The sequence below is a fragment of the Astyanax mexicanus genome, chromosome 12 (assembly GCF_023375975.1).
Source record: "Astyanax mexicanus isolate ESR-SI-001 chromosome 12, AstMex3_surface, whole genome shotgun sequence".
Lineage (NCBI taxonomy): Eukaryota > Metazoa > Chordata > Actinopteri > Characiformes > Acestrorhamphidae > Astyanax > Astyanax mexicanus.
This window is the reverse complement of record NC_064419.1, coordinates 35,399,451-35,413,913: the sequence shown is the minus strand read 5'-3', so window position 1 is coordinate 35,413,913 and position 14,463 is coordinate 35,399,451. Positions and strand designations below refer to the sequence as shown.

The following is a 14,463-nucleotide window of genomic DNA, read 5'->3' as shown; positions in this document are numbered from 1 at the left end:
CTACAAACTTTAAGGAGTGGTTAAAAAAATAGCCACTTCTAAATCAAAGAGATGACAAAGAGAAAAAGACAGATATATATGAGAGATACTGAGATGGGAAATAGGATGAGAGAAGAACAGAATCAGACAAAAAGAAGGAAGAAAAAAAAAAAAAAAAGAGAGAGATAGAGCGAGAGAGAGAGAGAGAGAGAGAGAGAGGGGGGGGGGATCAGAAATCTATTACCAGGACATCTGCTTTTGTTTTGTCCTGGGAGGACAAGCAGCACCAGTGTGCGTGTGTGTGTGTGTATGTGTGTATGTGTGTGCATGCACAAGTGTGTGTGAAGGGTAGTTTATAGCTGGCACAAAGCTGGGTACAAACCCAGAGGCCCCGACTGTGTTAATCCAGACCCCATGTTTCATTTAGTTACAGAGGTTTCGTCTTTCACCCGTGAAGTCCTCCTTGAGTTCCCTCCAGCCATGCCTTACCTACCACCTACAGTCTCACGCCACTGAGCCTGGCTCTCCAGGCCTCTCATACTTTAATACAGACTTACTTTTCCATTTAAAACAGACGCGCCAGTTCGGTGAACGCCAAGAGACAGGAAAGGTGATACGAGGTAAACCCACAAGAAGCTTAACACAGACAAGCAGCACATACCATTTTGTTCTCCTGCATGTAGATTCTCTGCAGTTTAGGGCAGCCCTTCGCCAGCGCTATCAAGCCCTCGTCGCTGACGTTATAGCACTGGCCGAAGTGGATATCCTTCAGCTCTGGACAGTGTTCACCCAGCTATAGAGACAAAGCAAGCAAACAGAGCAATGCATCAGTTACATTTTATACAAAATGGGCGATATTGCAACAAAAAAAACTAAATATTAAAATATTTCAGTTTATTTCTAAGATAATGATATTCTTGGCCAAATTAAGAAACATTAATTTAATAATGCAACAAAATAAATATTGAAGTTTGACAGATAACAGTTCCAAACATCCAACACAAACAAAACAAATCTGTAAACCTGTTGTTTGTAAACAACTGTAACTGTAATGTGATTTTGTATAAAACATTAACAATTTAACACTGAAAAAAAAATTAATGTAGCAAACAATTCTACCAAAATACTAAAGTGCTAAATGTTTAAGTGCATGAATATATACTGTAGACAAGACAAGACAAGACAAACATATACCATATTTGTGCTGGGCACAAATCTACTACAACTTTGCATGATTTTTTCAGTCAGATCTGCTTTATTATCTGCGGTAAGAGCTGCATTAAAATCAGGCTGACCAATTAAGGATTAAGGTTAGAGATTAGATTCTCTGGATGGGGTTGGGATGGGATTTCCCATCCTTTCCTCTGGCTTTTTTGGGTCGGGCTCAAGAAAATGATCTGTGAGGCAGGCCTGCATTTTTTCATGCAATTTTTTCATTTTTTTTATATCACTCCTCTTAAAAAATGTCATGTTTAAATCAGGCCCATGTTCATACTGACAGCTTATAGGGTGGGCCTGGTCAGGCTAGGACAGAACATGCATGGTGGGCTTGATCTTTATTGGCCCAATCTAAGCTCTAATCAGAGTTCAATTAATTAAAATTGATGTGAAAGTTCCACAACAGCATTATTTTTTCCTAACTGAAAACATTCTACTTTGGGGCTCTGGGTGCTGCCACTATGAGTGGGAGATTGCTGGTTCGAATCCTCAGCTGCCGGAGCCCCGAGAGAGCAAAACTCTCCTTGCTCCCTCTGGGTGTGTAGATAGTGCTTTCTCTCCCTAAATCACTCCTAACATGATGTCGGTCAGCACAAGACATCTGTGAGCTGATGTATCGTTGCTTTCCTTGCATTTGTAGAGGTCATAATGACAGGTGGCATCCAGCTAGAATTTATATCTACATTCAAAGCAGAGCAGTGTTCTTTACCTTCTGTGGGACATGGCAAAAGTCATGGGACACTATGCTATTTTTTTGTCCCATGATATGTGGCATGTCATTGTATTTAAGATACAATGCAAAAAACCTGGGTTTCAAATGTACTGTATCAAAGAACAGCTATGGCTTGAAAAAAAAAAAAAAAAAATCAGTATTTAGGTTTTACTAAGGGTGTGGTTTCCTTCAGTTTAAAAAAAAAACACATAATAGTTCATTTATCTCCCACATCAGAGTAAAAACTTTTGACACATTCTTGGAGTGGTATGAAAACACAGTGACATTTTGTGAAACTCCCTGATATCCCCCAAAGCAATCCATAATCATCATCATTTTAGAAGCTTAAATCAGGACTGGACACTTAGCTAAGATACAGGATACAGGATACTGACCTTTTTAAGTGCATTGTCAGTGAGTTTGTCCTGGTTGCCCACATGAACTTTCTGCAGTAGCGGGCAGTGGGAGGCCACAGTGCAGAGAGACAGGTCACTGAGCTGCTTACAGCGGTACGCTGTGTATTTAACCAGGCCTGAACAGTTAGAGGCCAGAATGCACACGCCATGGTCCTGAACGTTCCGACAGTCGGAGATGTTGATCTCGGTTACATTCTGTCTCCGTGACGCTATCTTCACCAGGAGGTCATCTTTCACCTGAAGGACACAGAGAGGATCAAATTACTGACTGGAGATGATCCTTCTTCTTCAGGAGTAATCTATATAAATAACATTTATTATAAAATGTTCTAATATGAAAAAATGACTGTAAATGTTAATAAATTAATGGATCATTACACATAAGATATTATGTCACAGAAAATGTATGTCATTTTTTGGTAGAGTGCTATATACACATTAGGATAGTTAGCAAACTTTAGCTATTTATACAACATTAATATATGTAAATACATATACACATACATATGACTAAAAGTACTAACTTGTTGGAGACCACTGAGATCGATTTGCTTCCAGAACTGGAAGTCTAAGCAGAGGTCCCGCCAGTACTTGCAGACCAGGGAAGCACAGAGACAACGTTCCTTCACTGACAAATGGGAAAAAATCTAGGAAAGAAAACAAAACAGACATTTTACTGAAATGTGTAATTTAAAACAAACTGGATTAAATATCCTATGTTTATCATAGGTATTATTGATAGTTTGATGTTATGGTAAAGAGATTATCATTTTTTAATCCACTTTGTTTATCTTTCTGCAACAAAACAGCCATAGAGCATGATGCTACCAGCACCATGTTTCACAGATGGTACAGTTTTTTTTTGTTGTTTTTTTTTGTTGAGTGATTTACCTTTACCTTTTCCTTCCACTACAACCCTAGTCACTGTAGCAAAACACTGTACATATACTTGTATAAACTGATTTTCATGGATTCTGTAGTTGTTTAGAAACATCCTTCTTAGATCTAAACTCCTTGGATTTACCCATTATGCTATGTGATGGTAAATCCACCCTAATTAATTCACCAGCAGTAGTTAATGATGATCAAAGATGATTTCAGATCTTCATAGAGCAGTAATGTAACAAAATGTGAAGTTTTACTATAGCTTCCCAATAATACATTGAAATTTGACCTCTGTGATATATGAGCAAAATTTAAATAATGATCATCATTTTAATGAAAAAAGGAAGTTTATATTACAATATCACAGTAAATCCACAGCAATATCGGCTGCAAATGTACAGTTCAATAGCCATTCTAAAAAACAAACACAGACGTTTTCTCTGGTGTAAACACATCATAAATATTAGATCAGCTTTATGAAGCCAACTTGAAAAAAAGTAAACATACCATGGCACATTAGACAGAGTAAATGTGAACTGTCCAGTTTTCAGAAGGACTGATTCATTTACTTCCTCAAGGACAGTTTTTCAGATATGCCTTACAATACACTGACTAGTATATAGTCACTGTCACAAACAAACATGTATATCCAAACATGGCAACTTTGCAGGAGAAGCCAAAAAGCTTCTTAACTTTCAATGGATGTCAACATAAAACACATTTTGGATTACTTGATTTACTGATCAATTCATTGTGGACTTCTAGACACAATGTATAAAAATCAGATTGCTTTAAAGAAAAAGGAAAACAACAAAAATGCAGATACAAGGTTCAGACACCAATGATATTCTATTATAGCTGGAATCTTTTTTATGCTGGATAGTGCTAATATAACATTAACTGCACTGAAAGATATAGATCATAATAACCTCAAGCTATATCTATGGGTAATCCAATAACAACGCCCTAATGACTACATTCACATTAAAAGCCTCATTAATCAATTCCAATTTATTGCTCAGATTAGATTTGGCTATCTTTGGCTTTCTCCACGTTATTAATAAAGGCCCTGGCCACAGGATATATAGGAAAATGTAACTGATGGAAATGCTCAATGAGATGTCCATTATAAATGTCCCACTCTTTAAAAAAAGGAGCCAATCAGGATGCAGGTTACCACGTGAGCGCAATCAGGATGCTAGTAAAACGTAATCTTTTCCATGAGATTTGAATCAGATTTTAGCAATTATTTAAATGAACTTTAAATGTATTTTGGTTTCTTTTTATCCGTAGAAATCAGACTCTGGTCACCACCAAAAAACGGCATATTTGAGAGACGACTCACTTTATAAAGGTGAAATGGATGAATTAGCAGCTTAAATGTGGAGCATCCTTTGCTCAACGGAGAGCAAACAGCTTATCAGAAATACATGCTCAAGGTATAGGTCAAGGTATAGGTATTGTAGCTATAGCTGCACAGCTGCAACAAGAGATGTGTGGGTACGAGAGAGAAGCATGTAGCGCATGCTTAAAAGTAAAAAGATGCATGAAATCCGATTTGTCTGTTCACATTCATGTCGCATGTCCATGATTTTGTCTGATGAAAAAATCTGATCTGAGTTACATTGAGCAAAAAATCTGATTTGAGTCACTTCAGCCTGGCAACGTGAACGTAGCCTAAAATCATTGATTTGACTGAAACATCATATGCTCATTGGTGTTCTAAATCCAACCAGCCATTTACATTACAGGATTAAGGTGGCACATATCTGACTTTTTGTTTTAATTTGACACAGATTAGCTTCTTTTCACAGTTGTTTAAACACAAAACTTATGTTGTTTTAAATCATATTGGATACATTTTTATCTTTACACAAACTCATTATGGACATAATGGGAACTTTCAAGGCAATATACATTCATTTTTGTTGCTTTTCCTTTAACAGGCATTACCAGTATATCTGACCAATAGCACCATGTTGAACAGAGAGCATGCCCCCTATACCAATCAGTGCACATACCTTGAGCAGTATGGAGGATGGCAGGTGGTTAATGCGGGACGTATCTGTGCTCTCCGAGTTCTTGCCATCCTCTGACCCGTCGCTGTTAGAAAGTGGGCAGGAGAAGGAGGAGCTTTCTGGAGTGGCAGCACTACTGCTGGGACTTTCACCCGAGTCTGTTGCCTGCAGGCCCACGCCCGAGCTCTCTTCCTCTGAGGATGAGGCAGATGAGGAGGAAGAGGATGGAAGTGGGCAGAGTTGGGGCAGCAGGCGTTGGCCGGCTGAGGGAGGGGTATTCGTCTCCTCTGCCGCCTCCTCGTCCTGAGCAGCCTCGTGAAAAGCACAACGCGGCTGCTTGCAGGGAGCCGTGCATCGGCGTGGCTCGCCACTCTTGCGCTTGCAGACCATCTCGGAGTATTCCGTGGAGCAGCGGAACAACGGAGGGGCTCCGATCAGCTTGGCCGGCACGGCGGACAGCAAGCTCCTCCGGCCCTGGCCCTCCCAGCCAACGGCCAACTCCCCTGGAGACAGCAGGAACCTGGCACAGTCCTCAGGCGTGCTTAACGACACGTACCGTTCAGCAAGCTTGGAGGCAGCCACAGCCGCACCACCGGTGCTCTCGTAGGGGCACTCGTCCTCAAGACTTTCACTGGTGCTGCGGACGATGAAGCAGAGCATGCAGGGGCCCCGTAGGAAGCAGTTCCTCCTCTTCTTCTTCTTGCGCAGCTTCCGAGTTTTCTTCTTCAGGCAGTAACCATTTTTCGAGAGAAGATGGCCCATATAGATGACTCACGGTGACTCTGGTGACAAGAAGCAAAAGCAAAAGCATGAATGAATACAGTAGTTATGCTTATATATTGCCTCTCTAGAGCCCAAGGACGCTTTACAATCAACCCTCTACACAAGCCTTTACACTCGACACTCAATCAAGTGGCAAAAGAGAAGTGGCAATCAACTAATGAAACCTGAAACAACTCTCAACCAGGACTGCATCAAGCACTAAGGGCACAGACCCAGAATGGAATGCCAAACCTTATACAGACACAAGTTCACACAAATACACACTCGTACACACAAACCAGGGCAATTTAGATTCACCAATTCAAGATTTACTGAGAGCAATCAACCCACCCGTTCACCATGTTTTTGTACTGTAGGAGGCAACAAGAGGAAAACACTGAAACTTAACTCATAAAGGGAATTGAACCCAATACCCCAGTGCTGCAAGTTAAACATGATTAAAAACCACCAACAACCATTCCACCCAAACAGCTTCACTGTCACAGATTAATTGGCTGCCACATTATGAGACTTTATAATCCTATGATTTTATGGAATGGATTTTACCATTCAAACAACTATCGCAATCCTTCAAGCTGACCTCTGGATTCTCTCGCTTATGTAGCAACTGTTCTAATCGAGTTGGATTCTATTTTCAGTGGACAATGCATGAAGTGAGATGTGAGGGACAGTACAAGCAAAATACTCCAGCCATTTCTGAAGCATGCAGTTGGCCCCTGGCTTTATATTACTAATCAATTATCTTCAAATACAACTACCCATAACATCTCCTAGGTTCTGATGTATCTGGACACAATAATTAAAGTTGCACTAAAATAGCCTGTCAGACACATAAACAACCAGATAACCATGAAGTTATCTGACTCACACAACTATACAGGGAAGCACACCATTCTTTTACATCACCACCATAACAATAACAAACGGTGAGGCCTAAATTACAGCGATCTTCCCTGAAGCTAACAACTTTACTTCTGGCTAGATCACATAGTTTGTGAAGCTTTGGTCAGACTCAGGGAGGCGTCATTGGGGAATATGCTGTGATACTTGAATGAATTGCTTTAACAAGCATCTGAATTGTTCGGAAAACTAAAACATGAACTTTTTTTCTTTGCATTATTTAAGGTCTGAAAGCTCTGCATCTATTTTGTTATTTTAGCCATTTCAGTTATTCTCAGTCTCTGCAAATAAATGCTCTAAATGACAATATTTTTATTTGGTGTTTGGAAGAAATGTTTTCCATAGTTTATAGAATAAAACAACAATGTTCATTTTACTCAAACATTTACCTTTAAATAGCAAAATCAGATCAATTGATTCAGAAACTGAAGTGGTCTCTTAATTTTTCCAGAGCTGTACATGTTTAATATCACAATATTTTTTAGCCCTGGACTGTTGGCTGTCAACAATTGTAACTAAGTTAAATAACTAACTAACTAAGAGTTCAGAGAAGCTCAACCCCTGCTATGCTAGGTTAACCTTACTAACCTAACAGCTAGGTTAGATAAATTCCTTTAATTAAAAGACTATACACTGGGGGAAACCTGGACAGCTAACCTTAACTAGCTAAGTAAAGCCCTGGGTGGTCTGTAAGTCTAGCCCAGTGTTTATCAACAGGTTGGAGTTTTTGCTCCATGGCGGTGTTACTGCTGTTGCTCGTGTTGTTGTTGTTTTAGCTAAGACTGGGGAACATCCCTGAAGCGCTGTCTCGTTGCTATGATAGCGGGGGAGCTGCTAGGTTAGCTAGCTAAGTGTGCTAATCAACATCCCCGACTCCTGCAATCCTGGAATCCTGTCCGCAAAACCAGCGGGGTCTCCTCACCAGCAGTCCGCGCGGCGTGACCCGCCCCTGTCCCGCGCTCTCATAATCCGGGCAGAAGCAGGTTAGTGCTGGGAGGCAGAGAGCCGAGCCGGAGCCATAAACCAGCCTGCAGGCAGAGGCAACTTGCTTAGCTACTTCAGTCTCTTTACAGTTTGAAAACACATCCGGGAATCTCTGCTACTATAAAGGAAGTCCCGCCCCGTGCCGTTCGCGTGAATCATTTTTTAAACCGGCTCTTTTCAACAAGTCGTTTGAGTCGATTCAACTGAATGACTCATTTAACTGCTGTTCGTTTTATTGTTATTTTTTGTTGAAACAAATTTATTTCCAATTTGCATCGTTATGCTCCTCACATTTTAACACATTTAACCGCTTTGTTAAAGACAATTCTACCAAATTACAAATTATGAATCAACAAGTCGTTCGAGTCGATTCAACTGAATGACTCATTCAACTGCTGCTCGTTTTGTGGTTATTTTATGCTGATTCAGCGTAAATCTATTTAATTTCCAATTTGCACCATTATGTTCACATTTAACCGCGAGTGTTAAATGCAAATTAATTTAGTGTAAACCAAATTCATTTGCGAGACTAACCATTAAGCTCCATCCACTTACATTTAACCCATTTGGTTCAGGTTTTAGAGTGTAAACAGTTACTTTATGTAATGTAAATAAATAAGTAATATTATCTAAATAAACAAAATTACAAGATAATACAAATTAATTTAAATCTAAAAACAATAATATTAGAGAATATTAAAGCAAATAAATACTAAAAAAAAACGTAGCAAGGTACTCAAAGCTGAACATTACCCACTATTACCAATCTGTTTGGACATTTGATCTTAAAAACACAACAGTAAAACAAGAAGAATATGACCATACCCCCAGGCATGGTGAAGAATTGGTGCCAAATTAAAAAGCAATTACAGCAAATTGAAGTAAAAAGATCTGTTATTTGAAATTGTATGGTGATAAAATGTAAAATGCTAATTCAAAAGACAGAACAAACTTCAGCGTTTGTTCAACCATTTAATATTAAAGTTGTTTCAACGCTGTTTCAACATTTTAACCACATTTCAATGTTAAGGGCGATTGTGTGTCAGTTGGTCAGGCATTCTCAGTTGATTTGTGAGAATTCGGTTAATTGAATCAGTTCATTCGAAAGAGTCGGTTCTGTACAATGAATCAAACAACCCCTCGCTGGTTGTGATTGGCTGGGCTTCGCGTCACTGTGTAGTGTTCTCGGATTGGCCAGTAAGGGCGCTACAGTCCTGATAGTGGAGTCTCTGAACTGTGAGCGGTGAATAACTGTAACACACATCACAACTCTATAATAACTAGTTTAATCATCAGAAACACATAAGTAACGTTTTTTTTTGTTATCGCGCTTGCTGTAATAAATAGAGATAATCTGAAACTCGGTCTAGAGTGTCTGAATGCAATCTAACCGTGATATTTTATTACATGCCCTTTATGTGGAGGAGGAGAACTTTCTGCAGGTCTCAGAACTGAAAGCTCTGTTCAGCACAAGCCTCAGCAGGGCTGGGCGTGCTGAGTCCCTTCATCCGTCAAGAAAACGCCAAAAATAGCCCGGGCCTGGCGGTTTACCCTCCGGAAAAACACACTGCACACACAGCAGCGGAGCAATGGCTGCCGTTTTCCCAATAACCCAGCAGATCTCCAGTTCAGCCCCGCAGAGCAGCCGAGCCGCGGCCCAGCTCAGTGTCAGCGAGGCGGAGGACTGTCTGATATATGACCGGCACGGAGCTCCGGCTCCTTTTAGGAGTTTATTCCAGAGCAGCAGAGCTATCATCATTTTTGTAAGAGTAAGAGAGCGTTTCCTCTGTTTCTCCTAATACGAAAAATAAACTATCTACATGTTTTAAAGTTAAAATTCTACTGAATTTGGCTGAAGTTGGTTTGATAGGTTCTAGAATATGAAGAATAGGCTGTTTGTACTTGTTTTAAAGTTTAAATTGTATTTAAACTTAGACCAGCTAATAAAACCATGTTTATATAGCAGAGCTCTGAGAAACTGGTGGGCCCTGTTTAGACCTGTGGTCCCTTCAGGTTCCAAAGTTTCTGGATTGTATTTTGTATTTTGTAGTTTAATCACATGCATTTACAACTGAGAGTTTAATGTGGTTAATCAGTTTACATCTGATTCACACACACACACACACACACACACACACACACACACACACACACACACACTAGGAAAAATAGTAAGTACAGAGTACAAAGCTTTCCTCTGGGGCTGTACTTTATATTGAGCTACAACACCAGTAAATATTATCATATATATTATCATCCACTGAAAATGTGTCAAGAACTAGATGATTCAGAATTTTCTGACTTTCAAAAAAAAAAAGTATAATTAAAACATACATCTCTGGAAAAAATTAAAAGACCACTTCAGTTTCTGCATCAGTTTCTCTGATTTTGCTATTAATAGTTATATGTTTGACTAAAATGAGTATTGTTGTTTTATTCTATACGGACAACCCCCGGTATGTTCTCCTCCACCAGTCTTACACACTTCTTTTGGATAACTTTATGCCAATCCTGGTGCAAAAATTCAAGCAGTTCAGCTTGGTAGCTTGGTTTGATGGCTTGTGATCAGTGAGTGTTTTTTTTTTTTTTTTTATGAAAACAACAGTATCAAACCATACCAAAATTGTGTTTTGGGTTTCTGACAGAATTTCTTGTGCTTCGCATGTAAAGAATATGTTGAAGATCTAAGCAAGATATCACAGAAGGCATTACTGGTGAGTACAAATACAACACTAATGATCAGTAATGATAATTTGCAGAGTTTGCAGTTGAATGAGAATAATTTGTCTGTGTTGCTGATGCAGGATGCTGGCGTCCGGTTGGTTGTCATTGGCCAGGCCTCTTGTTCTCATATAGAGGTGAGACAGTTATAGAGCAGTTTGATCTATTTCAGACCTTGTGCTGTACATAATGAAATGTCAAGCTGCAATATTTATTCCCTGTCCTGTAGGCATTCTGCTCTCTGACAGGATATCAGCATGAAATATATGTTGATCCAGAAAGACAAATCTATAAAAAACTTGGCATGAAAAGAGGAGAGACGTTTATGGAAACAGGTAAAAACCTGCCAACTGTCATTGACTGGAATAATCCCAGAAAACAGATTTAGTTTTAAATGGATATTTCAGTTTGAGTTTATGTACAGTGTAAATCCAGATTTTAATATGGTATTATTTAAGACTAATATTTGTGCCAATTCTATCACATTATTAAATTAGATAAATTTGGCAAAATTCACAACATAAATGGATTATAATGAAAAATACCAAGTTTTTAAAATTCAGTTAATGGACAAGTTGGAGTAGAAGTCATGGGACAGTAGTATGTAAACTGGCCATAAAATGTTACCTCAGGGGATTGCTTAAGAATACCAGTATAGGTTGTGAGATGCTGTTTTGTGAGCAGAGTTGGAGTTTGATTGATGGGGAATACCAGATAAATTGGACGTAACATTTCTGAAGTTGTGCAGGCATTTAAAGTTTCTTGATTCACGGTGTCATGTGTGTACCAGCAATACATCATTGGAGGCATTACCACCTATAGTGGACAGTGCAGTGGGTTGTAATGATCATGACCGGCAGCATCTGGCTAGAATTGTCTGTGTAAACAGAAAAATGACTCTGAAATTACATCCACATTTAATGCAGAAAGCCCACACGCGTAATCGGCAAGTCAGTACAGCATTTGTTAGCTTCCAGTGGACAGGATACAAGGTCCTGTCCCATGAAATGTGTCGTGTCTTTACATTAACACAGTGTTAGAATTGAATATTATAACTGAGTTTCTGTTATATTATAATTGTTTGACAATCCAACATCACTGCAGTGAAATTGATGCTTGTGTTCATATAACTGTGTTGAAGAGAAATTAATGCTAGGTTTAAGTAATTATGGCACATTGCATGTAATAAGGATGAATTCCTGTTCGTGTCCCCAGCCTCCAAGAGTCCACATGTCAAATCCAGTATGCTTGTTGGCAGTTTGAAGAGCATGTGGCGTGCCATGACCAGCCCTGTGTTTGATTTCCAAGGAGATCCTCTCCAGCAAGGAGGAGCTATCGTTGTTGGTCCAGGTGCCTAATTTAAGAAGGCACTTCAAGATGTACTCTTTATCATTGTTCTCGTAATGTAATAGTGTATTAACTGTAATAATTGTTCTGTTCTCTTATGTTTGCAGGTTCTGATGTTCATTTTGCACATTTTGACATGAATCGATTTGATCAAGCACCCATCAACCAATTACTAGAGCTGGCTGGAATGCAGATGGTGGACTTTAACAGACATCCCAAAGTTATTGACATCTAAGAAAAGACATGATTGTGAAAAGACTAGGAATCACAAATTTATTTAAACAATTAACCCATAGCTTAAGCTATTCAGTTATCATGTATTACCAGTATTTTATTCACACCTCAACGACAACTCAACCCAGTTGAGTTCAGTAAATTAATTTTGACATTTTGTTTAAGTTCATGCAATACAAAGTATATTCATTGCAGACTGAAGAGTGCTTAAACTGAAACATGTACAGCCTCTAAAAGAGGATCCAGCTCAGTTTTACTGAAGGTAAGCTGCTGGTAGAGCAATGGAGACCTCAGAAGCTCATTCACCCAGAGTAAAAACAAAAAAAGTGAAGCAAGCCACGAAGCCAAATAGGAACGCAATAGAGGCTGTGCAAAAAATAGGATTAATAGAGGATTGGGGTTGGGACAGTGCAGAGAGCTTTGTGACCTGAAAAGGCTCGCTGAACATAACCTGGAATCGGATTTATGTGCTCTGACAGGAGACCGCATCACACCTGCACAGTTTAAAATGATTCTTCTGCATGCTCACAAAATCCCAAAACTTAATCAGCTTTCTAAGAATTTTAAACCCCTTTCCTTCTCAACTGAGGCTAAACGGTGTCCAATCTTATCCACAAGAGACAAGTGGTGTTTTTTGTAATAAAGGAATTCATAATTTTCTAAACAAGTCATCCAAGTTTTTTTATTTTATTATTTTTTTTTTTAAATAAAGGTTGCTTCTCTGATCTTTTTAATGGACCTTTGTCAGCTGGCCATGTTAATTTTGCTCCCTGTGAAGAAAGATTGTGAAACAAGGAAGTGGATTAGATGATATGATTAATGACATGGACACAATACAGGCTTTATTTTTTTTTTTAAGAAACCCATGCTATAGTCAATTGTTTAGAATGCAAAGTTATTCATTTAAGCATTTTCTAGAGTAGGCATCATGGCCAAAACACTTGTAGTCATTTGTTTCATGACCATTTATGTGGCTGCTGAATCCTATAAAGCATTTTTAAAACTACTCAGATGTGCAGATTGGCTAGTTGAATCTGTTTAGTTTCTTTACTGAAAACTTGCAAACAGACAATTTATTAAAGACAAAACTTACAAAACAGTTTATTTCTTGCCTTCAACACTACATCACTTTAAACCTAATTTTAACAGGGAAAAAAAATACAGACCAGCAGATTTCAGTGATGTCCTGGATTGCATTGCTGCTACTAAACTGAGAAAATAAATGCATGAATGAGTGTACACACATGAACACCCATGGTAGAACAAAAATCTTACAAGTTTGGTGAAACCACAGGTTTTCATTCCAGCAAAAAAAAAAAAAAGGCAGGGCAAGTCAGTCACACAAACCTGACAGTGCTTTAGGTGACTGTGCTTCAGGAGAACAGTCTGACTGACTGGAAATGGAAAATCTGCATTGCAATCATAATTTTAACTTGGAAAAATAATGAAAGCACAATAAAAGATGAACATGCATCAAAATATTTTTATCACTGTTTGAAATTCACAAGCTTAATTCAAAAGAAATGAACAAATACTTAAAGCTCAAACACAAGCTGTTGGACATAAGTTAGACACACCAACTGACTCAACTGAAACTTTAGAAATGAGATTTCCTTATTTAGGGAGTGATCTTGAATACTTTATTACAGACATCCCCACTCAAACCTCCAAAACCACATACCCATTCTAAATTCTATGTAGCAATTTATTAGGTGGAATTATACTACTTTAACAAGCAAAAAACAGACACCCATTTTAACCTATTGCAGGATCTCCTGGAGCATGCATTTTAAATATTAAATGAAGTGAAAACATAATTAACAGAATATTCTAACCACAATGTTTAATTGTTAATATGGGACTTCAATCATTTGGCATCTAGGTTAAGACATGATGGGTAAACTTGATCATCTGAACATAAAAGTACTCTCTCTTCTCTCCAAGGTTTGTTAGTCAAAAGCAAATATTTTCTATGTTCTAACCACCTCTACTTACCACGGGAAAGAATTTCAGCTTACAAAGGCACAAAAGAGTGCTAACCTTCTCAGCTGTTTTTTATAGTCCCTGGGTAAATTGGAGCATGCCCAGTGTGGACTAAACGGGCTAGTCCATGTTAGAGGGGTGCATGGTAATTTATTGTTATATTTTTCTTTCTTTTTTTATGTTTCTGTTTTCATTATTTTGATGTTTAAATGTTTAGTGTTGGTTCTGTTCATAACTTTATCTGTAATTAATGACTGTGCATATACTAAAGATACTGATATGT

At 38.5% G+C, this 14,463-nt stretch overlaps 2 protein-coding genes across 3 annotated transcripts in view; one reads left to right on the top strand and one right to left on the bottom strand.

The window, feature by feature from the left end:
• fbxl17 (F-box and leucine-rich repeat protein 17) overlaps positions 1-8,002 on the bottom strand; it is a 426,729-nt gene extending 418,727 nt beyond the window's left edge. Inside the window, exons 1-5 of the mRNA XM_007254053.4 lie at positions 7,834-8,002; positions 5,232-6,010; positions 2,850-2,972; positions 2,305-2,562; positions 641-772 (exon numbers count right to left, since the gene is read on the bottom strand). Coding sequence (XP_007254115.3) covers positions 641-772; positions 2,305-2,562; positions 2,850-2,972; positions 5,232-5,990 — 1,272 coding nt within the window. The 5' untranslated portion in view covers positions 5,991-6,010; positions 7,834-8,002. The remainder of the gene's footprint in view (positions 1-640; positions 773-2,304; positions 2,563-2,849; positions 2,973-5,231; positions 6,011-7,833) is intronic.
• Positions 8,003-9,101: 1,099 nt separating this feature from the next.
• On the top strand, positions 9,102-13,294 carry prxl2c (peroxiredoxin like 2C). Of its 2 annotated transcripts, none has more exons than XM_007254057.4 (6): positions 9,102-9,658; positions 10,541-10,609; positions 10,700-10,753; positions 10,846-10,951; positions 11,832-11,966; positions 12,071-13,294. In XM_007254057.4, the coding sequence occupies exons 1-6, from the start codon at positions 9,485-9,487 to the stop codon at positions 12,196-12,198; spliced, it is 666 nt and encodes a 221-aa protein (XP_007254119.2). In that variant the 5' UTR covers positions 9,102-9,484; the 3' UTR covers positions 12,199-13,294. The 2 variants fall into 2 exon arrangements, with proteins under 2 accessions (XP_007254119.2, XP_007254118.2); XM_007254056.4 differs by having other exon boundaries at positions 9,107-9,664.
• Positions 13,295-14,463: the final 1,169 nt, after the last annotated feature.

Bases quoted from the DNA above. Each gene is read 5' to 3' on its own strand.
- prxl2c (XM_007254056.4), top strand. From the start codon at position 9,485: ATGGCTGCCGTTTTCCCAATAACCCAGCAGATCTCCAGTTCAGCCCCG. The intron at 10,610-10,699 runs GTGAGTACAAAT...TTGCTGATGCAG, and splicing joins TATCACAGAAGGCATTACTG to GATGCTGGCGTCCGGTTGGT. The intron at 10,952-11,831 runs GTAAAAACCTGC...TCGTGTCCCCAG, and splicing joins AGAGACGTTTATGGAAACAG to CCTCCAAGAGTCCACATGTC.